Source organism: Ranitomeya variabilis, chromosome 6 (assembly GCF_051348905.1).
Source record: "Ranitomeya variabilis isolate aRanVar5 chromosome 6, aRanVar5.hap1, whole genome shotgun sequence".
In the NCBI taxonomy this organism is placed as follows: Eukaryota; Metazoa; Chordata; class Amphibia; order Anura; family Dendrobatidae; genus Ranitomeya; species Ranitomeya variabilis.
The window spans coordinates 216701706-216726855 of record NC_135237.1 but is presented as its reverse complement, the minus strand read 5'-3'; the positions used below and the strand labels follow the sequence as shown (position 1 = coordinate 216726855).

At 43.8% G+C, this 25150-nt stretch overlaps 1 protein-coding gene across 6 annotated transcripts in view; it reads right to left on the bottom strand.

Moving 5' to 3' along the window:
- The window catches only part of RECK (reversion inducing cysteine rich protein with kazal motifs), a 1181658-nt gene that overhangs the window by 356404 nt on the left and 800104 nt on the right, over nucleotides 1–25150 (bottom strand). For all 6 annotated transcript variants that reach the window (XM_077269439.1, XM_077269433.1, XM_077269437.1 and 3 more), the window contains one exon: nucleotides 10338–10478. In XM_077269439.1, coding sequence (XP_077125554.1) covers nucleotides 10338–10478 — 141 coding nt within the window. The remainder of the gene's footprint in view (nucleotides 1–10337; nucleotides 10479–25150) is intronic.

Here is a 25150-nt window from a genome sequence, read left to right as displayed (position 1 = left end):
GACTTCACCAAACTTCATTCTGAGTTTTTGAACTGATGCCGAGTAATCCGGGTAGATGGAGATCCGATTTCTGTTTATAGTTAGACTATCGCTGATCCTAGCTTTCCTTAGTAGGGTTTCACGGTTGCGGTAGTTCATAATTTTTGCCAGAATAGCATGAGGGGCAGAGCCCGGCGGCAGAGGTCTAGTGGGGACTCTATGAACCCTTTCCACCGCAAAATGATTAGTGAGGCCATCTCCGCCCACCGAATTTTTAAGCCATGACTCAATATATTCAGTGGGATTACTCCCTTCCTCTTTTTCTGGCACTCCAATTATTCTCAGATTGTTCCTACGGGAACGGTTTTCCAAGTCATCTGTTTTAAATTCCAAATCTGCAATGCGTTGGATATATTTCTTTTCTCTTTTTAGCAGTTCAGTTGTTTGGTCCTCCACACTGCCCACACGTTCCTCCACCACCTCCACTCTTTTCTCCACCTTGCGCATGGCAGAGTTAAGGGACATCATTTCAACTTTTAAATCATCCACCCGCAGATTTAATGTTGCCAGAGCGGATTTACAATATATCACAACAGAAAAGATATTCTGCAGTGTTGGTTCCTCTAAATTAGTCGGCTCCGCATCCACAGAAGCGCCAGCCTGCACTGGTCTGACAGCAGGTGTTAGGGTTTCAGTTCCATGTGCCTTCTTCACCCTCACCAGGGGCCTCTGCTCCTCCACTCCACTGAGATCACAGTCCCCTCCTCGCCGCTGCCTCTGCGGGTCACCCATTCCTCCAGGCCCCTCACCTTCAGCCTCCACCGGTAGGGCCCCCTCCTCCTCTGTGCGAGCAAACCGCTCCAGCCAGGCTATGACCTCAAGCCTCCTGCGGTAAGCAGCGCCGGCTCTTGCCGTCTCCTCCTCTGCCATGGCGCCATCTTGGATTTTCGCGCCCTCCGCAGGCGCCGACTGTTTTCGGCGTGGCATCGCCGACCCTTACTCCACGCAACTCCGGATGATCCCCTCTGCTCACCGCGTGCTCTGACACAGCCGTGCCCGATTTCAACATTCGGCGGTGCCTCCAAAGGGTATAGCTGAGAGCAGTATGGGGAGAGAGATCCGACACGCGTCTGCTCACATAGCACGCTAGGCCACGCCCCACACAGAAATCCCTTTAAATGTAGGGTCAGCTAAGGGAGCTTGGGAGGGAAGTGAGACTGTGTACACAGAGTAGCTAAACAGAGCAGCAGCACAGGCGCCACAAAGTGGCGAGAGAATGGTCAGACAAGCCAAGTCAAAAACGTTCAGAGGCAAAATACAAAAAGGAGTAAGCAGCATGAGTGGTCAGGAACAAGCCAGGAGGTTCAGCAACGGTCAAGCGGATAAGGCAAAGACAGAAAGCAGAAGAGAGTCCTAATAGAGGCAGAGTCAAAAAACAGATAATCAAACCGAGAAACAGAGAAACGCTGGGAAAAGGGCAGACAGAGGAAGACAACAGACATGGGGCAAGTCAGGGATCACAGCAGGACAAATCAAGGGTTACCAGAGTCAGGTTCACACACCGAAGGCAGAACTATAGCTGACATCGCCTGCAGGATGCATGGGAGCTAAATACGAAACCTGAACCCAGAATGAGGAAGAGCAAAGTTAACCCTTGACATGATCCGCCTGTAAAAAGGGCAGACAGGATTAAACCCTGGAACCGATCATGACACTGGACCTATCTATGGAATATAAGTCTACTTCTAAAAAAAACTATTTTTTCGTTCAAAGTACAGTACAGACCAAAAGTTTGGACACACCTTCTCATTTAAAGATTTTTCTGTATTTTCATGACTATGAAAATTGCAAATTCACACTGAAGGTATCAAAACTATGAATTTACACATGTGGAATTATATACTTAACAAAAAAGTGTGAAACTACTGAAAATATGTCTTATATTCTAGGTTCTTCAAAGTAGCCACCTTTTGCTTTGATGACTGCTTTGCACACTCTTGGCATTCTCTTGATGAGCTTCAAGAGGTAGTCACCGGAAATGGTCTTCCAACAATCTTGAAGGAGTTCTCAGAGATGCTTAGCACTTGTTGGCCCTTTTGCCTTCACTCTGTGGTCCATCTCACCCCAAACCATCTCGATTGGGTTCAGGTCTGGTGACTGTGGAGGCCAGGTCATCTGGCGTAGCACCCCACCACTCTCCTTCTTGGTCAAATAGCCCTTACACAGCCTGGACTTGTGTTTAGGGTCATTGTCCTGTTAAAAAATAAATGATGGTCCAACTAAACGCAAACCGGATGGAATAGCATGCCACTGCAAAATGCTGTGGTAGCCATGCTGGTTCCGTACACCTTCAATTTTGAATAAATCCCCAACAGTGTCACCAGCAAAGCATCCCCACACCATCACACCTCCTCCTTCATGCTTCACGGTGGGAACCAGGCATGTAGAGTACATCCGTTCACCTTTTCTGCATTGCACAAAGAAAAGGTGGTTGGAACCAAAGATCTCAAATTTGCACTCATCAGTCCAAAACAAAGATTTCCACTGGTCTAATGTCCATTCCTTGTGTTCTTTAGGCCAAACAAGTCTCTTCTGCTTGTTTCCAGTCCTTAGCAGTGGTTTCCTAGCAGCTATTTTACCATGAAGGCCTGCTGCACAAAGTCTCCTCTTAACAGTTGTTGTAGAGATGTGTCTGCTGCTAGAACTCTGTGTGGCATTGACCTGGTCTCTAATCTGAGCTGCTGTTAACCTGCGATTTCTGAGGCTGGTGACTCGGATAAACATATCCTCAGAAGCAGAGGGGACTCTTGGTCTTCCTTTCCTGGGGCGGTCCTAATGTGAGCCAGTTTCTTTGTAGTGCTTGATGGTTTTTGCCACTGCACTTGGGGACACTTTCAAAGTTTTCCCATTTTTTCGGACTGACTGACCTTCATCTCTTAAAGTAATGATGGCCACTCGTTTTTCTTTGCTTAGCTGCTTTTTTCTTGCCATAATACAAACTACCTCTTGAAGCTCATCAAGAGAATGCCAAGAGTGTGCAAAGCAGTCATCAAAGCAGAAGGTGGCTATTTTGAAGAACCTAGAATACCTAGAATATAAGACATATTTTCACTTGTTTCACACTTTTTTGTTAAGTATATAATTCCACGTGTTAATTCATAGTTTTGATGCCTTCAGTGTGAATATACAATTTTCATAGACTTGAAAATACAGAAAAATCTTTAAATGAGAAGGTATGTCCAAACTTTTGGTCTGTACTGTATGTGCAGTAAAGGTGAGCCCCCAACAATTCTTATTGAGCTCATCTATGAAATTGATAGCTTCCCTTTCAGTACCCCTCCAAATGATGAATATACCATCAATAAACAGATGGTAGTATACGATGTTGGCACTATAATGTTCTGACGAGATGGGTGACAGGTACTCAAATCGCCCCATGAACAGGTTGGCGAAACTCGTGGTGACTTGAGTCTCCATTGCAGTGCCAGACTGCTGGAGGTATAATACATCCTGGAATGCAAAAATATTGTGTTCCAAAATTAATTTGAGTCCATTTACGAGAAAAGTTTTTGTGTATTTTTGGGAGGTGATAAATATCATGAATATACGACAATTTGTGATTAGGATGGATTAGTATGATGATATAGAGGTCTTGTCACGGGGTTACCGTGACAGAGTGAAGCCAGAAGATCACATCACCTGAGTTCTCTGACTATTGCGCTGAATAGAAACACTTCACCTTCTTATTAAAATGGTGTCAATTTCTTTGGGCAGAGCAGGGGTTAATCTGCACTATTGAGATAATTTGGAGCTAAGGATCTCAGTTGTGCACTGTTAGCCACTCCCATTCCCTACATAATTTGGGTCCTGACTGACACACATAGTCAGCGCAAGCTTATGCAGCATGGCTTTGAGGATAGGTGTTGGTGGTTATTTGAGTAGTCAGTTGGTGGATTTGTAATGGCCAGTACGCCAGTCGTTGATCGAGATTAGAATACGGCGCTGCTATGAACAACTCAAAACACAATATGAAAATAAACCAACTTTTATTTATATCTGGTTAAAAGAATGACAGAATTTTCCCTCTTAAAACAATATGGGCCACAACAGCCACAAACCACACAAAACAAGTTATGCAGCCTGAGAGACCCCAAGTGCCAGCTTTACACACAGGGATCAGACTACCCCAAGACTATACCACTCGCTGAAAACGTCATAATGTCCCGCAAAAAACGAGCTGCCATACAGCATCATCAGCAAAAAAATAAAAAAGTTATAGTCCTGAGAATAAAGCGATACCAAAATAATTATTTTTCCTATAAAATAGCTTTTATCGTATAAAAGCGCCAAAACATAAAAAAATGATATAAATGAGATATCGCTGTAATCGTACTGACCCGACGAATAAAACTGCTTTATCAATTTTACCAAACGCGGAATGGTATAAACGCCTCCCCCAAAAGAAATTCATGAATAGCTGGTTTTTGATCACTCTGCCTCACAAAAATCGGAATAAAAAGCGATCAAAAAATGTCACATGTCCGAAAATGTTACCAATAAAAACGTCAACTCGTCCCGCAAAAAACAAGATCTCACATGACTCTGTGGACTCAAATATGGAAAAATTACAGCTCTCAAAATGTGGTAACGCAAAAAATATTTTTTGCAATGAAAAGCGTCTTTCAGTGTGTGACAGCTGCCAATCATAAAAATCCGCTAAATAACCCGCTATAAAAGTAAATCAAACCCCCCTTCATCACCCCCTTAGTTAGGGAAAAATAAAAAAAATAAAAAATGTATTTATTTCCATTTTCCCATTAGGGTTAGGGTTAGGGCTAGAGTTAGGACTAGAGTTAGGGCTAGGGTTAGGGCAAGGGTTAGGGCTAGGGTTAGGGCTAGGGTTGGGGCTAGGGTTAGGGCTAGGGTTAGGGTTGGGGCTAGGGTTAGGGTTAGGGCTAGGGTTAGGGCTAGGGCTAGGGTTAGGGCTAGGGTTGGGGCTAGGGTTAGGGCTAGGGTTAGGGCTAGTGTTACGGCTAGTGTTAAAGCTAGTGAGAGGGCTAGGGTTATTGCTAGGGTTAGGGCTAGGGTTGGGGCTAGGGTTGGGGCTACAGTTAGGGTTGGGGCTAAAGATAGGGTTAGGGTTTGGATTACATTTACGGTTGGGAATAGGGTTGGGTGTGTCTGGTTTAGAGGAGTGGTTAGGGTTACTGTTGGGATTAGGGTAAGGGGTGTGTTTGGATTAGGGTTTCAGTTATAATTGGGGGGTTTCCACTGTTTAGGCACATCAGGGGCTCTCCAAACGGGACATGGCATCCAATCTGAATTCCAGCCAATTCTGCGTTGAAAAAGGAAAACAGTGCTCCTTCCCTTCAGAGCTCTCCCGTGTGCCCAAACAGGGGTTTACCCCAACATATGGGGTATCAGCGTACTCAGGACAAATTGGACATCATCTTTTGGGGTCCAATTTATCCTGCTACCCTTGGGAAAATACAAAACTGGGGACCACAAAATAAGTTTTGTCGGAAAAAAAAGATTTTTTATTTTCACGGCTCTGCGTTGTAAACTGTAGTGAAACACTTGGGGGTTCAAAGTTCTCACAACACATCTAGATAAGTTCCTTGGGGGGTCTAGTTTCCGATATGGGGTCACTTGTGGGGGGTTTGTACTGTTTGGGTACATCAGGGGCTCTGCAAATGCAACGTGACGCCTGCAGACCAATCCATTTAAGTCTGCAATCCAAATGGTGCTCCTTCCCTTCCGAGCTCTGTCATGCGCCCAAAAAGTGGTTCCCCCCCACATATGGGGTATCAGCGTACTCAGGACAAATTGCACAACAACTTTTGGGGTCCAATTTATCCTGATACCCTTGTGAAAATACAAAACTGGGGGCTAAAAAATCATTTTTGTGAAAAAAAAAAAGGAATTTTTATTTTCACGGCTCTGTGTTATAAACTGTAGTGAAACACTTGGGGGTTCAAAGCTATCAATACACATCTAGATAAGTTCCTTAGGGGGTCTACTTTCCAAAATGGTGTCACTTGTGGGGGTATTTAATGTTTAGGCACATCAGGGGCTCTCCAAACGCAACATGGCATCCCATCTTAATTCCAGTAAATTTTGCATTGAAAAGTAAAATAGCGCTCCTTCCCTTCCGAGCTTTGCTATGCGCCCAAACAGTGGTTTACCCCCACATATGGGGTATCGTCGTACTCAGGACAAATTGCACAACAACTTTTGTGGTCTAATTTCTTCTCTTACCCTTGGGGAAATAAAAAAATGGGGGCGAAAATATCATTTTTGTGAAAAAATATGATTTTTTATTTTTACGGCTCTGCATTATAAACTTCTGTGAAGCACTTGTTGGGTCAAAGTGCTCAACACACATCTAGATAAGTTCCTTAAGGGGTCTACTTTCCAAAATGGTGTCACTTGTTGGGGGTTTCAATGTTTAGGCACATCAGGGGCTCTCCAAACGCAACATGGCGTCCCATCTCAATTCCAGTCAATTTTGCATTGAAAAGTCAAATGGCGCTCCTTCCCTTCCGAGCTCTGCCCTGCGCCCAAACAATGATTTACACCCACATATGGGGTATCAGCGTACTCAGGACAAATTGCACAACAATTTTTGGGGTCCAATTTCTTCTCTTACCCTTGGGAAAATAAAAAATTGGGGGCGAAAAGATCATTTTTGTGAAAAAATATGATTTTTTATTTTTACGGCTCTGCATTATAAACTTCTGTGAAGCACTTGTTGGGTCAAAGTGCTCACCACACATCTAGATAAGATCCTTAGGGGGTCTACTTTCCAAAATGGTGTCACTTGTGGGGGGTTTCAATGTTTAGGCACATCAGGGGCTCTCCAAATGCAACATGGCGTCCCATCTCAATTCCAGTCAATTTTGCATTGAAAAGTCAAATGGTGCTCCTTTCCTTCCGAGCTCTGCCATGCGCCCAAACAGTGGTTTACCCCCACATATGGGGTATCAACGTACTCAGGACAAATTGTACAACAAATTTTGGGGTCTATTTTCTCCTGTTACCCTTGGTAAAATAAAACAAATTGGAGCTGAAATAAATTTTGTGTGAAAAAAAGTTAAATGTTTATTTTTATTTAAACATTCCAAAAATTCCTGTGAAACACCTGAAGGGTTAATAAACTTCTTGAAAGTGGTTTTGAGTACCTTGAGGGGTGAAGTTTTTAGAATGGTGTCACACTTGGGTATTTTCTATCATATAGACCCCTCAAAATGACTTCAAATGAGATGTGGTCCCTAAAAAAAAATGGTGTTGTAAAAATGAGAAATTGCTGGTCAACTTTTAACCCTTATAACTCCGTCACAAAAAAAAATTTTGGTTCCAAAATTGTGCTGATGTAAAGTAGACATGTGGGAAATGTTACTTATTAAGTATTTTGCGTGACATATGTCTGTGATTTAAGGGCATAAAAATTCAAATTTGGAAAATTGCAAAATTTTCTAAATTTTTGCCAAATATTCGTTTTTTTCACAAATAAGTGCAAGTTATATCGAAGACATTTTACCACTATCATGAAGTACAATATGTCACGAGAAAACAGTGTCAGAATCGCCAAGATCCATTGAAGCGTTCCAGAGTTATAACCTCATAAAGGGACAGTGGTCAGAATTGTAAAAATTGGCCCGGTCAATAACGTGCAAACCACCCTTGGGGTGAAGGGGTTAAATGGAAAAGCAAAGGTTCAGACAGTTCTTATTCCACGAATTTACCTGATTTCCAAAGATAAAAACTTGCCAGTCCAGATGCAAAGGCGTCAGTTTCCTGTCATGTTGGCTTTTGCAATGACCATCAATAAATTTCAGGGACAGTCCTTGGATATTGTAGGAATTTATTTGCCTCTCCCAGTGTTTTCACAGGGACAGTTATATGTGGCCTTCTCCAGGGGAAGGAAAAGCCAACAAATAAGGGTCAAAATATTTGAGACACAGATGCAAAGTAAACTTATTCCTAACGTTGACAAATGGTTTACTGTCAACTGTGTGTACAAAGAAGTCTTTTGTTAAGCTTTTTAACAATTGTAAAAGCCAAAAATGTTGTACACAAAAGCGGGACTAACTCCGCAGTCTATGGACCAAACATTGGGCATGGGCAGGGCCTTGGGGCAGATCCCAAGTGTGTTCAACCATGTGAAATAACTTACGCTCAGGAACATTGAGGAATAGCGTTATTGGATAGCTCTACCCGTTCATTTCTTTTAGGAAAAGGGTTATGGGATAGCTCTACCCATTCACTTTCTCCATGGATAGCGCTATTGGATAGCTCTACCCGAACAGTATTAACTACAGAGCTTTTTCATACACAAGGTAGGAGTGGCAGGAGAGGTACACCAGGTATGTATGTTTGCTATTAATCTGCACATACGCCAGTCTGGTGCATGGGTGCACCCCATTACGAGGTCAGTCTGCTGCATGGCTACACCCCATTGCGTGGTTCGTAATCACAGGGCGTGCCCGAAGGGCGCAAAATCAGTCGCAAAAATTATTTTCACCTGCCACTAACTGGAGTCTTTTTTTTGGTCTAAATTCATGTACAGACTTAACCACCACTTTCTTAATAAATTATTTTACTGCCTTAGACATGGGAGCGGCCCAGTCTGAGGCATTCTGAAGGTAACTCCTACATTTCAAGAAGAGCTAAAGAAGGCATGTGTGTGAAAACTTTGTCGCTATATTTTAAAAAATCACACTTCTCTGAGATCAATACCACTCCATCCAAGAAGTCATGTTCTGTATTTGCAAATGCCATGTATACTGTTGGAGGGGAAAAATAGAACAAAGCAGATGAAGGACCAAAAGGACATAGTACCCTAATGACTAAGCACAGTCACTCCAAGATGGAAGACACCAGGTCTTACTAAGCTGATACGAGTACAGGTCCTTCGCAAACCAAAACCCAGGCGATCAATCACCCTGTCACCAGTAGCAGAGAAAATAACCTCGTTGTTTCTGTGCTGATGGGCAGGATGACCAGGAAATTCATGTTAATAACATACACATATTAGGTCTCCCCAAATTTCTAATGGAATGCAAAATAAAGCTTTTTTTGTCTAATATAGTAGGGAGTAAACAAAAATACATAAATATGTAAGTAATGATACAGTTGTGTGCCCATAGGAAACAATATTTAAGCCTCTAAGTATGACATGCAACAAGCATTTAATGAAAACCAATTCAAAAGTGTACTAATACATAGAATCAAAACATACACTTAAATAAAATATTCAAGGGAAAAGAGACTACACAAATAAATATCTTAAAAACACATGATGTGGGGATGAAGTGAATCTAGGAACAACATAATAACATGGTGATAAAGGGTAGTAAAAAATCAATTACCGGTACTCTGATTTATTGCATTATTGAATAGTATTCAGGTCTAAAGGGACTTGTGCAAGAGAAAATATATTTGTTTCAGAACAATAGTGTGATATCCTTAATGTAATGTACAAATATATGAAAACAAGAAAGTGTAAAATAAATGACGTGCTCATTAATAAATAAATCAAATAAATCAATACATAACAGATGTAGACAGTGAAAAGGTAATAGAAAAAATGGATGAATATAAATATGTAGAACAACCTCCAATAGATTAGTCAAAAGGTCACATGAGGAGCAGTGGTACATCAAGAGACAAAGGGATATTATGCAGAAAACTGAATAAACATAATACCAAATAAATACAGACCCCCACAGCATTAAGGATGGACCCAATGAGGGTTTCACTAGAGGCTTTGATGAGGAAGAAATGCGCATTTTATTTAAGTGTATGTTTTGATTCTATGTATTAATAAACTTTATTTTTTTTAAATTAAATTTGTTTTGCATGACATACTTATAAGTTTAAATAGTAAACAGTAAAAAAAAAATTTTCTTGAATTCCTCCATTTAAAAAAATCATGAACTAAAATATTAATTCAAAAATAATGTCTAAAATAATGTCTAAAAAAATATACCAAGTAGTCCTCCAGAAAAATAAGAACATAAACAGCAATGAAGATGTAAAAAATATAAAAGGCATTTTATGAGGCAAAATAAAAAAGGACTTAATCATTCTACTATTATCAACCTATTTAATTATATGATGCATAAATTACTATGTCATTAACACAATGGATTAAAGAGAATGAGTTAGAGTAGTTACTCAGTAAAGTGGATGCTCCTCACCTGGTTGAGTCCATGGTCCATCGGTGGTGTGAAGAACAGTAACAAGTACACTCACTTTTACTTACAACATAATGTGCAGAACAGATGTAAATACTTTATTTTTATTTCAATTTGATTGCTGGCAGGATGTACCTTTTAATTAAGTTTATTTATTACCTTTAGTGCAAACATATGGAAGACACGGTTCTTCAAGAAAACATTCTTTTCTGTTGACCTCACACAGGTGATTAGCAGGACATGGATTTGGGTTGCATGGATGAGTAACATCCTCAGTAATGTTATCCAGTGGACTTGATCCTAAGGAAATTTAGAAAATACCTCAGGTGACATTGCCATTTATACTCTTCTGAGAACTTAATATAATAATGTGGCAGAAGCAATCATCACAGAAAAAGGTGGTATAGAGCAAGAAAAAAATGACTTTATACAAATGCAGTAAACAGGTTCGACAAGACATCCTTACGTTCACACAGCTCCTTAGATTTTTAGGAAGGAAGCATCTTAAACCTTTTCCCGCCCAGAACAGTATGATGCTTGAGCCTAGGCCTTAGAACAGGGGTGGGGAAGCTCAGGCCCCGGGCCATTTACGGCTCTCGATCACCTTTTATCAGGCCCCTGAGCAGATTCTCAGGGACCGCATTCTTGGGCAGGAAAGTGTATTTTGATTACAACCAGCTCATTAATTTCTTCTTGCTCTGTTAGCACACACATGCAGTGTTCACTACTGAACACTGAGGCTATGCGCACACGTAGGGAGGGTCCTCTGCGGGTTCTCCCGCCACGGATTTGATAAATCTGCAGGGCAAAACTGCTGCGGATGTCCCTGCAGATTTATCGCGGTTTGTCTTGCGGTTTCCACTGCGGGTTTACTCCTACTATTGATGCTACATATGCAGCAATATGCAGCATCAATAGTAATGTTAAAAATAATTAAAAAATGGTTATATACTCACCCTCTGACGTCCCGATCTGCTCGGCGCTGCACGCGGCGGTCCGGTTCCAAAGATGCTGTGCGAGAAGGACCTTCGTGACGTCACGGTCATGTGACCGCGACGTCATTGCAGGTCCTGCTCACACAGCAACCCTGCGACCGGACGGCCGCGTGCAGCGCTGAGAGGTGAGTATATAATTATTTTTTATTTTAATTCTTTTTTTTTTTACACAAATATGGTTCCCAGGGCCTGGAGGAGAGTCTCCTCTCCTCCACCCAGGGTACCATCTGCACATGATCCGCTTACTTCCCGCATCGTGGGCATAGCCCCATGCGGGAAGTAAGCGGATCAATGCATTCCTGTGTGTGCAGAATCTGTGCACAGCGGATTGCGTTTTCCATAGGTTTACATGTAACTGTAAATGCAATGGAAACTGCTGCGGACCCGCAGCTGCAGAAACGCTGCGGTTCCGCGGTAAAAACCGCAACGTGTGCACATAGGTCATCTCCCGACTGTCTCCCCACTCTGCCTCCCTGTATTGGTAAGTGTAGCACCTTCTCCAACCACCATACTTAATGGCGCTATTATAGAATCCCATTTGGGACTTTTGTGGGATACTTATGTTGGATATATTAGGTGTCTTTTTCTAGGCTTGGCACACTGTGGCCCTTGTTTTGCCCTTACCTATTATTCCATTGCGCTCTCCCTGGTTCTCATACTTATGGGATAGGGGGTGGATGCAGTGGTTTTCTGGCATGCCCATACATCGGCAGTTACATCTGGGGGAATGTGGGGATGGGGGCTATATCAGCATTTTACGGGCACTCATCCTGTGTCTCAGTCATCAATTAAGGTAATTTGTGATTTATATATTTTTGTACTATATATGGAAATTAAAGTTTGTATGAAAAATCACTGCTCTGGATTCTTTTCTCCTTTGAGTATATATAACGTGTGCACGTAGCCTGAAGGGCATGCAATGAAAGATTGCTTCCTGAAGCCAGTGCCAGAGTCAGGATGCACTTTGTGGGCGGAGTTTGTACGGCCCTCGAAGGATGGAAAAAATATCCAAATGGCCCTTAGCAGAAAAAAGATTCCCCACCCCTGCCCTAGAACAAAGCTCTGTACGTTCATGGCATAGGGAAGAACAAGACTGAGCACCCATTCTGACTGATTGACCTTTAGATGCTGTGGTAAATTGAGAGTAGGACATTTAATAGTCACAGGTAGGGGGCTATATCAGCCATTGATAAACTATGTTAAAAAATGAAACATTGTATGGCTTTAAAACAAAGAAAATACATATTTTTGTTATTGCCACCATCATCCCCCATATAACAAATTGATCTACTGTATAAAGTTATCGTGTTAATTATCTCATATGGTGATTTCCATAAAAATGCAACTCCAGTACCAAAATGGTACCAATAAAAATTACAGCTCTTTAAACAAAAAAATTTGGGGGAAAAAAAGTGTTTTTATTGTGCAAGACTAGCAAAACATAAAAACAATATAACTTTTGCATCGCAGTAAAGATAAAACTTTTTTTCACAAAAATTTTACTTTATATTTTTTTTTATTTTCACAAGAGGAACAGGAGAAAATGGTCCCCAAAATGTGTTGTCCAATTTATCTTGAACACGCCGATACCACATATGTGGGGGAAAACTACTGTATGGGGGCGAGGCAGGGCTCAGAAGGGAAGGAGCGCTATTTGAATTTTTAAATGCAAAATTTGCTGGAATAATTAGTGGACGCCATGTTGCATCTGGAGAGCCCCTGATGTGCCTAAACAGTGGAAACCCCCCCCAAAAGTGACCTCATTTTGGAAACTAGACCACCTAAGGAACTTATCTAGATGCGTTGTGAGAACATTGAACCCCTAAGTGTTTCACTACAGTTTATAACACAGAGCCGTGAAATTGGACCCAAAGTTGTTGTCCAATTTGTCCTGGGCATGCTGATACCTCATATCTGGAAGAAAACTACTGTTTGGGCACACGTCGGGACTCGGAAGGGAAGAAGTGACGTTTTGGAATGCAGACTTTCATGAAATGGTCTGTGGGCATCACGTTGCGTTTGCAGAGCCACTGATGGGCCTAAACAGTAGAAACCCCCCACCAGTGACCCCATTTTGGAAACCAGACCCACCCAAGGAACTTATCTAGATTTGTTGTGAGATTTTTGAACCTCCAAGCGTTTCACTAAAGTTTATAACGCAGGACCATGAAAATATAAAATCATTTTTTTCCCACAAAAATTATTTTTTAGCCCCAAAATGTTTGTTTTCCCAGGGGTAACAGGAGAAATTGGACCGCAAAAGTTGTTGTCCAATTTGTTCTGAGTACGCTGATGCCCCATATGTGGGGATAAACCACTGTTTGGGCGCACGTGTCACGGGGAGACTAGGTGGGCAAGAGCTAATAACCCGGGCCCCTGCAATTTCCCTCAGACTAGGGAAATCCTGACTGACCCTCTACCTAGAGTTTACACTGATGGTGTGCATGTCTAGGCCTCGACCCTCGCCCTGTCTCCTGTTTCAACCCTAGGCTGAAACCACCGCACACCACCCAGTGAAAAGATCATACACCAATACCCACAAATATTAACGGAAAATATACACCACGCCGCAGTCACTCAGGAATACACTATAAATGCGCAGGGCAAAATAAATACAAATATAGGAAGGAGTAAATAAGACAAAGGGAAATACACCACCAGCAACGATACTCCAACTACTAGCTCACCACTCCGGACCGAGATAACAACGCACAAGACAGAAGCTATAATCGGTGACGCCCAATATTCAGGAGAACTATTTAAAGGCAATGGGCATGGCCCAGCTTCCAATCCGAGCATCAGGTAAATTAACCCCGGACCAGCTAGATAAAATCTAGCCGACGCCAATGAGCACAAAGTGGTCAAAAGCAGAATTACCGCTGTCTGTCGAACGACCTGGTCTGAACAGCCTCCGACATGACAGTACCCCGCCATCTACGAGGGACCCCAGGGCCCTCACGGCTTATAGGACCCGGCTTGTCCGGATGGCGACGGTGAAAAAACCTGACCAGCCGATCCGCATGAATGTCTGAGGCAGGTACCCAGGACCTCTCATCAGGCCCATAACCACGCCAGTGTACCAAGTACTGTAAAGTGAGGCGCACTACACGAGAGTCAACCACCTTGGAGACTTCAAATTCCAAATTACCATCCACCAAGACTGGAGGTGGCATAAGCGCTGCGTCCACAGAACCCTCCACCTTCTTTAAAAGAGACCTGTGGAACACGTTGTGTATCTTATACACCGTAGGAAGCTCCAATCGGTACGCTACTGGGTTAATGACGGCGGTGACCCTAAATGGACCAATAAACCGTGGACCCAATTTAAGGGATGGTATTTTGAGTCTTATGTTTTTGTGGATAACCACACCCAGTCATCCACACTCAGGTCCGGACCTGGCACACGCCTACAGTCAGCCACACGTTTGCACCTAGCACCCACACTCAACAGGTGCTGTTTAACTCTCCTCCAGACTGATGACAATTGTGCTCCTAATTGGTCCTCCTCCGGAACGCCGGAAGAGCCCCTCTGACTCAAAGTACAAAATTGAGGATGTAGCCCGTAAACACAAAAAAACGGAGACTCCCCAGATGACTCCTGGTGGTGATTATTGATGGCAAACTCAGCCAAAGGAAGAAAGGTAGACCACTCCTCCTGGTTATCAGAGACAAAGCAGCGTAAGTACTGTTCCAAATTTTGGTTCATACGCTCAGTCTGACCATTTGACTGAGGATGAAACGCCGAAGAATGAGACAACTTGATCCCCAGCCGTGAGCAAAATGCTTTCCAAAATTTTGCCACAAACTGAGTACCCCTATCAGACACGATGTCACACGGAACCCCATGAAGTCTGACCACCTCCTGCACAAATACCTGAGCCAGAGTCTTAGCGTTAGGCAACGAAGGCAAAGACACAAAGTGCGACATTTTTGAAAACCGATCAACAATCACCAAGATGACCGTGTTCCCAGCTGAGGAGGGCAAATCAGTGATGAAATCCATGGAGATTTCCGTCCAAGGCTTACTAGGTACCTCAAGAGGAAGTAGTGTGCCAACAGGACGGGAGCGGGGCGCCTTAGCCCTAGCGCATGTGGTACAAGCTGACACGTATGAGACCACGTCCTGTCGGATCTTGGGCCACCAAAACCGACATGACACCAACTCCAAGGTACCTCTAACCCCTGGGTGGCCAGCCAGGACAGCATCATGATGCTCCGCCAAAACCTTTAAGCGGAGATGAAGCGGTACAAAAGATTTGTTGATGGGAAGCTCAGATGGTACCTCCTCCTGAGCCTCAGCAATCTCAGCCTCAACCTTGGTAGTGAGAGCCAAAACCACAACAACCTTTTGGAGGATGGGTACTGGATCCTCCCGAGGTTCTCCCCCCGGAAAACACCTGGACAGTGCATCCGCGTTAGTGTTTTTAGACCCCGGTCTGTAAGTGACAACAAAGTTGAACCGCGTGAAAAACAATGCCCAGCGAGCCTGCCTGGGGGACAGATGCTTGGCTGACTCCAAATACAGCAGATTCTTATGATCGGTAATAACATAAACCTGTTGTACCGACCCCTCCAAGAAGTGTCGCCATTCCTCAAAGGCCAACTTGATTGCCAACAACTCCCTGTTGCCGATATCGTAGTTACGTTCGGCGGACGACAGTTTCTTGGAGAAATAGGCGCATGGACGCAAATCACTCAAAGATGAGCCTTGTGATAGTACTGCCCCCACACCAACCTCAGATGCATAGACTTCCACAACAAAAGGTTTTGATACATCTGGCTGCACAAGAATGGGGGCTGAAACAAAACTGTTCTTAAGAAATTCAAATGCGCGCACAGCAGCCTCAGGCCAAACGGAGAAATTGGTACCCTTTTTAGTCATGTCAGTTAGCGGTTTAGCAATGATGGAAAAATCCTTGATAAATTTCCTATAGTAGTTAGAAAACCCAAGGAACCTCTGAAGTGCTTTCAGATTATCAGGCCGTTCCCAATGCAGCACCGCTTGCACCTTAGCGGCGTCCATTTTAAAACCAGAAGCAGACACAATATAACCCAAGAAAGGCAACTCTTGAACAGAAAATACACATTTCTCAAGTTTAGCATACAGCTTATCCTCTCTGAGAAGCTGTAACACCTGCCTGACATGATCTAAATGAGTATCACGGTCACAAGAATATATGAGAATGTCATCTAGGTACACGATAACGAATTTCCCCAAAACATGCGAAAACACATTAATGAAATGTTGGAATACTGCAGGTGCGTTAGTCAACCCAAATGGCATCACCAAATTTTCAAAATGACTCTCAGGGGTATTAAAAGCCGTCTTCCACTCATCACCTTGACGGACTCTTATGAGGTTGTACGCCCCCCTGAGGTCAAGCTTGGTAAACCACTTAGCACCTGCCACCTGGTTGAACAAATCTGGTATCAGTGGCATAGGGTATGGATCACGAACCGTAATCTGGTTCAATTCCCTGAAATCCAAACACGGGCGTAATCCGCCATCTTTCTTCTTCACGAAGAAGAACCCTGCTGCCACAGGTGAGGATGAAGGCCTGATGTGCCCTTTGCTCAAACTTTCAGCAATGTAATCCTTTAATGCTTGTCTCTCCGGACCGGAGAAGTTAAACATCCTTGCTTTAGGCAATTTGGCCCCTGGTTTAAATCTGATAGTACAGTCATAGGGGCGATGTGGCGGCAACTCTGAACAACCCTTCTCAGAGAACACATCCACAAAATCCAGAAGTGACTCCGGAACACTTGAAGTCACAGCAGACACACATGTGGCCAGGCAATTCTCCTGGCAGAATTCGCTCCACTGAATTATATCCTGAGTTTTCCAGTCAATTACCGCGTTGTGCATAGACAACCATGGAAAACCCCAAACCACCTGAGCAGGAAGATTCCTGAGCACCTTACATGTAACCTGCTCGGAATGTAGAACCCCAATGTGGAGTTTCACCTCAGCCACAAACTCAGTAATCTCCCCCTGTGAGAGAGGAGCAGCATTGATGGTGACCACGTGGATAGGATGAGGCAATTTTTCAATCCTAAAACCTGCTGTGCGCGCAAACCCCTCATCAATGAGATTTGTGGCTGAACCACTATCCACAAACACAGTAATTGGCAGCTCACTGCCAGCGATTATAACCTTAGCAGGGAGCATGCATTGAGAAACCACCATGGAGGATATACATAAGCTCAGATTGGTCTCCTCCACACCCTCTGAGCTTAGAAGTTTTCCGCCGTTGCATTTTTCTTAGACAGTAGAGGACAGATGTTAATAAAATGACCAGTCTTACCGCAGTAAAAACAGGCTCCCTGCTTCCTGAGCTCAGGGGCTCGACGCTTCACATGTGACACCCCTGCGATTTGCATAGGCTCCGTGGGCTCACCTGCAGCAACCACACGTGAACCTAAACCCTCTCCCATAGGCGGTGTCTCATGCTCCCCCTGACGCAAATGGCGATCAATGCGGACAACCAGACTCATAGCGGAATCTAGAGAAGTAGGATTCTCGTACATCAGAAGGGCTTTTTTAATCCTTCCAGAAACCCCATGAATAAGCTGACTCCGCAGCGCTGGATCATTCCACTAAGTATCGATCGCCCAGCGATGAAATTCAGAACAGTAATCCTCTGCAACTCGCTCTCCCTGGCGAATAGTGTGTATCTTAGATTCTGCTAGAGCCATTCTGTCTGGCTCGTCGTAAATATTTCCAAGAAAGGAAAAAAACTCTCCACAGACTCAAATGCAGCAGAATCAGATGGCAAAGATAATGCCCATGCTTGGGGATCCCCACTTAACAATGACAACACCAGGCCCACACGCTGAGCCTCATTACCTGAGGAGATCGGGCACATACGGAAATATAGTTTGCAAGCTTCACGAAAAGAAACAAATTTACTGCGTTCCCCAGCAAATTTTTTAGGCAAAGGATACTTAGGCTCAGCAACTCTTCCTGTCGCTCCAGCTTGCACATTAGATACTGCTAGTCCCTGTTGCTGCACTGCCCCCCTCAACTCAGTGACCTGTAGGGACAGCGCCTCCAACTGGCGGGTTATGGAAGTAATTGGATCCATGACAAAACAAAAAAAAGGAAACCATTTTTTTTCTTTTTTTTTTTTTAAAAAAAAAAGCCGATTATAATGTCACGGGGAGACTAGGTGGGCAAGAGCTAATAATCCGGGCCCCTGCAATTTCCCTCAGACTAGGGAAATCCTGACTGACCCTCTACCTAGAGTTTACACTGATGGTGTGCATGTCTAGGCCTCGACCCTTGCCCTGCCTCCTGTTTCAACCCTAGGCTGAAACCACAACCCACCACCCAGTGAAAAGATCATACACCAATACCCACAGTTAGAACAGACAAGGATAACAGAAAATATACACCACGCCGCAGTCACTCAGGAATACACTATAAATGTGCAGGGCAAAATAAATACAAATATAAGAAGGAGTAAATAAGACAAAGGGAAATACACCACCAGCAACGATACTCCAACTACTAGCTCACCACTCCAGACCAAGATAACAACGCACAAGACAGAAGCTATAATCGGCGACGCCCAATGTTCAGGAGAACTATTTAAAGGCAATGGGCATGGCCCAGCTTCCAATCCAAGCATCAGGTAAATTAACCCCGGACCAGCTAGATAAAATCTAGCCGATGCCAATGAGCACATAGTGGTCAAAAGCGGAATTACCGCTGTCTGTCGAACGACCTGGTCTGAACAGCGTCCAACATGACAGCACGGCAGAGCTCAGAAGGGAAGGAGCGCCGTTTTACTTTTTCAACACAGAATTGGCTGGAATTGAGATCGGACATCATGTTGCGTTTGCAGAGCCCCTGATGTGCCTAAACAGGGGAAACCCCCCAATTCTAACTCCAATCCTAACCCAACACACCCCTAACCCTAATACCAACCCTAATCACACCCCTAACCCCAAAACACCACTAACCCAAACACACCCCTAACCCTAACGATAACCCTAAACACACACCTAAACCAAACACACCCCTAACACTAATCCCAACTCCAACAAATATCTAACCCCAACACACCCCTAACCCTAATCCCAACCCTAACTATAACCCTAACCACACCCCTAACCCTGACACACCCCTAACCCAACCGTAAATGTAATCCAAACCCTAACGCCAACCCTAACCCTAACTTTAGCCCAAACCCTAACCATAACTTTAGCCCCAACCCTAACCATAAATTTAGCCCTAACCCTAACTTTAGCCTCAACCCTAACCCTAACTTTAACCCCAACCCTAACCCTAATGGGAAAATGGAAATAAATATTTTTTTTATTTTATTATTTTTCTCTAAATAAGGGGGTGATAAAGGGGGGTTTGCTTTACTATTTATTGCGGGTTTTTATAGCGGATTTTTGTTTGGTAGCTGTCACACTAAAAGACGCTTTTAATTGCAAAAAATATTTTTTACGTCACCACATTTTGAGAGCTATAATTTTTCCATATTTTGGTCCAGAGTCATGTGAGGTCTTGTTTTTTGCAGGACGACTTGACGTTTTATTGATACCATTTTCGGGCACATGACATTTTTTGACTGCTTTTTCTGATTTTTGTTAGGCAGAATGAACAAAAACCAGCAATTCATTAATTTCTTTTGGGGGACTGGGGGGGGCGTTAATACCGTTCCGCGTTTGGTAAAATTGATAAAGCAGTTTTATTATTCGGGTCAGTCATTACAGCGAAATCTCATTTATATCATTTTTTTAATATACGCTTCTGAGAGCTATAACTTTTTAATTTTTTCGCTGATGGTACTGTATTGCGGCACCATTTTCAGAGGTGTCATGTTTATTTATATCTGTCTTTTTGATCGTGTATTATTCCACTTTTTGTTTGGCGGTTTGATGATAAAGTATTGTTTTTTGCGTTTTTATTTTTTTACGGTGTTCCCTGAAAGGGCTAATTAGTGGAACACTTTTATAGGTCGGGTCGTTACGGACGCGGCGATACTAAATATGTGTACTTAGTGTTTGTTTTTTATTTACATAACGAAATGTATTTATTGGAACAATTTTTTTTTCTTTATTTAGGAATTTTAAAAAAAATATTTTTGCACAGTGTAATTTTTATCTTTTTTTAAACTTTTTTACTTTGTCCCAGGGTGGGACATCACTATATAGTGTCAGATCATTGATCTGACACTTTGCACAGCACTGTGTCAGATCAGCGATCTGACAGGCAGTGCAGGAGACTTGCCGGCGCCTGCTCCTGCAGGACCCGGAAGGACGCTGCGGCCATATTAGATCCGGGGGCCTGCAGGGAGGAGGATGGAGAATACCCTCGGAACAACGCGATCACATCGCATTGTTCTGAGGGTCTCAGGGAAGCATGCAGGGAGCCCCCTCCTTGCGCGATGCTTCTCTATGCCAGCGAAACGCTGTGATCTTGTTTGATCACAGTGTTCCAGGGGTTAATGTGACGGGAGCGGCCGTGATCGCTTCTGGCACATACACTGTGTTCCAAATTATTATGCATATAATAATTCCTCATATTTTCTCTAAATTACCTATCTGAATTGCAGTCATTGTTATTTTCCGGTCATCTACTATTCTAGTATAATTGCAATGTTTTGGAAAAAAATGCCTATGAAAACAGTATCTTTTTAAAAAAAATAAACACTCAAAATGCATGTTCCAAATTATTATGCACAGCAGAGTTTTCAACCTTTTTTTTTATTTTGAACAAAAAAATTGTCAATTGTGAAGTTATAAGCATTATCAGCCTATTACAAAATGAAATCAAACAGTTTTCAAGTGAAAACTATATTCTAGGTGATGTTACATTTGCACGTAGGACCCCTTGTTCGAAAGAAGCTTCTGAACTCTCTCGTCCATTGAATTTGTCAGTTTTTGGATGGTTTCTGCTTCAATTGTTTTGCATGTGGACAGAATACCCTCCCAGAGATGTTGCTTAGATGTGAACTGCCACCCGCCATCATAGACACTCCTTTTGATGATGCTCCAGAGGTTCTCAATGGGGTTTAGGTCAGGGGAAGATGGTGGCCACACCATAAGTTTGTCCTCTTTTATGCCCATAGCAGCCAGAGATGCAGATGCGTTTTTTGCAGCATGAGACGGTGCATTATCATGCATGAAAATGATCTTGCTGCGGAAAGCAGCGTTCTTCCTCTTGAACCATGGCAGGAAGTGTTGTTTTAGAAACTCCACATAGATTATGGAGTTCATCTTTACCCCTTCAGGGATCATAAAGGGGCCGACAATCTCTCTCCCCATGATTCCAGCCCAAAACATTACTCTACATACTCTTTGTTGGCGCCTTAAGGCCCCGTCTCACACAGCGACGCTGCAGCGATACAGACAACGATGCTGATCGCTGCAGCGTCGCTGTGTGGTCGCTGTGTGATCGCTGGGGAGCTGTCACACAGACAGCTCTCTCCAGCTACCAACGATCAGGGGAACGACTTCGGCATCGTTGAAACTGTCTTCAACGATGCCGAAGTCCCCCTGCAGCACCCGGGTAACCAGGGTAAACATTGGGTTACTAAGCGCAGGGCCGCGCTTAGTAACCCGATGTTTACCCTGGTTACCAGCGTAAATGTAAAAAAACCAAACAGTACATACTCGCCTTCTGATGTCCGTCAGGTCCCTTGCCGTCTGCTTCCTGCTCTGACTGAGACGCCGTACAGTGAGAGCAGAGCGCAGCGGTGACGTCACTGCTGTGATCTGCTCTCACTTTACGGCGGCTCAGTCAGAGCAGGAAGCAGACGCCAAGGGACCTGACGGGCAACAGATGGTGAGTATGTACTGTTTGTTTTTTTTTACATTTACGCTGGTAACCACGGTAAACATCGGGTTACTAAGCACGGCCCTGCGCTTAGTAACCCGATGTTTACCCTGGTTACCAGTGAAGACATCGCTGGATCGGTGTCACACACACCGATTCAGCGATGTCAGCGGGACCTCAACGACCAAAAAAAGGTCCAGGCCATTCTGACACGACCAGCGATCTCGCAGCAGGGGCCTGATCGCTGGTACGTGTCACACATAGCGAGCTCGCTACTGAGGTCGCTGTTGCGTCACAAAACTTGTGACTCAGCAGCGATCTCGCTAGCGATCTCGCTATGTAAGACGGGGCCTTTAGCCGTGTTTTCATGGGGTGTCCATCCTTCACTCCATCCATCTGGACCATCGAGCGTTGGACGGCACTCATCGGTGAACAAAACAGTTTGGAAGTCAGTCTTCATGTATCGTTTGGCCCACTGGAGCCGTTTCTGCTTGTTGCAGTGGATAGAGGTGGTCAACAGGATGGCTTACGCACAGCTGCAAACCTCTGAAGGACCCTGCATCTTGTTGTTCTGGGGACGTTGGAGGCACCAGCAGCTTCAAAAACTTGTCTGCTGCTATGACAAGGCATTTTTGCAGCTGCTCTTTTAACCTTACGCAATTGCCTGTTGGAAAGAGTCCTCAATTTTTCCTTATCAGCACGCACACGTGTGTGCTGGGAATCAGCTACATACTTCTTGATTGTGTGGTGATCACGATGAAGTGTATTGGCAATGTTGATTGTAGTCATGCCTTGTCCTAAATACTCCACAATTTGTTGCTTCTCAGCAGCCGACACATCCTTTTTCTTTCACATTTTGACAAAAAATGTAGGCTGCTTAATAATGTGGAACAGCCTTCTTAAGTAGTCTTGCCTTTATTTGGACACACCTGCCAAACTAATTTGCACAGGTATCTGCAATTGCTTTCAGTGATATAAAGAGCCCTGACACACATCACCATCAATGAGTTTAAATGACAAACAAAAAAATTCTAACCTTATCACTCCTAAACTCTATGTGCATAATAATTTGGAACACAGTGTAGTGCCGGATGTCAGCTGTGATAATCAACTGACACCTGGCTGCGATCGGCCGCGCTCCCCCCGTGAACACTGCTGATCGCATATGACGTACTATCCCGTCGATGGTCATACGGGCCCGGGTCACCTCGACGGGATAGTATGTCTAATGTCAGAAAGAGGTTACATTTTAAACTTCATAGACAGAAGAGATAGAGCTATACAAGGGCGCTTCTGCTACACTCCACGCCTTTAATGGTTCTGCGAGCGTGAGTGCCTCATGTTCTACTGCATCTTCTATTGCATGCCCTGCGACAGGGAACAGTATCAAACAGAACCAAACTGTGTAGCCCCATCCTCGGTAGTAATATAACTGAAGGACTGAATTAAGATAGTTACCTGGTATACAATCGGCAGTCCGCCGATCACTTTATTTAAGCCATTAACTGGGAAGATTCCATCTTAAACTTCATGGTGACCATCTCTCTTGCTACCTAAAATTTCAAGCTTGTATGAGAGACTGTGATACCTTCACTATGGACTTTGTATTTTGAAGTGAATACAGTAAAGACTCCCTTTTGATTATGCTAATACCCTTGTCAGCATTCATCCTTGAAACTGCACACACACACACACACTAAGAGGCTGTAAGGGCTCAGTGTGAGGGACACAGGGTTAGAACGCCACAACGCACCCTGTGACATTCCTAATTTCTTCATTATTAGCAGGACTTGGCACATATAACTTCTAGTTGCCCCCTGGGCACTGTAACCTCGCTTGGTGTCACAAACAGAATCGCATTGTGCGCCTAAAGATTTAATTCATGATCTTTGTGGAGTTGAAACTGCTGCTTTTGTTGCTTTGATTGCTATTTTTACTTGCTGGATTGAACTGTGTATTATGACTGATGAGTGAAGACACGTAGCAGCCGTTTGCAAAAACATCTGCATTATTACTAAAACTGGTCAGGACCGGCTGGTTCGCGCCAAAAAGAAATAGCCCACGAAAGCGTGGTGGGAAAAAGAGCAGCTGGATGCACAGGAAGTGCCTCCATTTTTGTCCCCCATCTCAGCGTGGCATCAGCCTGCAGAATTTCTCGGTGGCCAAAACTGGTAAAAGATTGTTTTAATTGTCTTCTAACGCAGCTGAAGCTGCTTGTTTCAGCCATTTTATCAGCTACATGCACTCCAGTTAAGAGTGGAAATGCTCTCTTCAGTGTGCAACTGTATAGACTATATTGTTCTCAACTACCTGCAGCACCATTTTGTGATTTCTAAAAGAGACAGTACATCGATTATTTGCAGTCACGTATGACTCCAACACAAGTGAGCAACCTGTTGCCACTGCTTCATCATTACCAGCAGTTACTTCCCAGGCAGTTCCACCAGCTAGTGTGCCTGTGGCACCTGTTCCAGCTATACCCACGGGGATCTCAATATTTATTGGGACTTCTAAGCTGCCAGTTTGCAGAGGAGACCCGCATACCTTTGCAGATTTTAGGGAGAAAATATCCAGGACAATTGAGTTTGTAGCACTCTCTCCAGCAGGTACCACTTTTACTGGGACAACTTGAAGGACCAGCTGCACAAGAAGTACGTTCCTGGCCATCTACAGACAAGACCAGTGTACTCCAGATCCTCAACAAACTCAATTGGGAGTTTGAGCTACAGTCACCAATAGAGGTCAGGCTTCATTTTTTTGAGAGATGACCAAAATTAGGTGAGACTCTTAGAGACTATGCTTTGGCCCTCCAGACTGCTTTCACAGACCTGCACCAAGTGGATACTCTAGCCCCTGCAGAGGCTGAGCATATGATTCTGGACAGATTTATAGAGGGTGTGGACTCTAAGCTACTAGAGAGCCAACTCCATATTCTTGCTGCTCAGAACCCTGGAATGTCTTTTTCTGAGTTCAAGACTCAAGCCTTACGTGTTTCAGTTACTGATTGATCTTATGGGGGACCCCCTACTGTAACCCACGGTCTCATGTTTTATCCACTCCAGCTTGTAAGGCAGCACAAGCTTCAGGTGCCATTACTACTACTTCACTACAAGAACAAGTAGATGCAACGTCCAGGACCCTTGACCAGGTCTGCCAGACCGTCAAAGAGCTGACAGTTCGGCCTA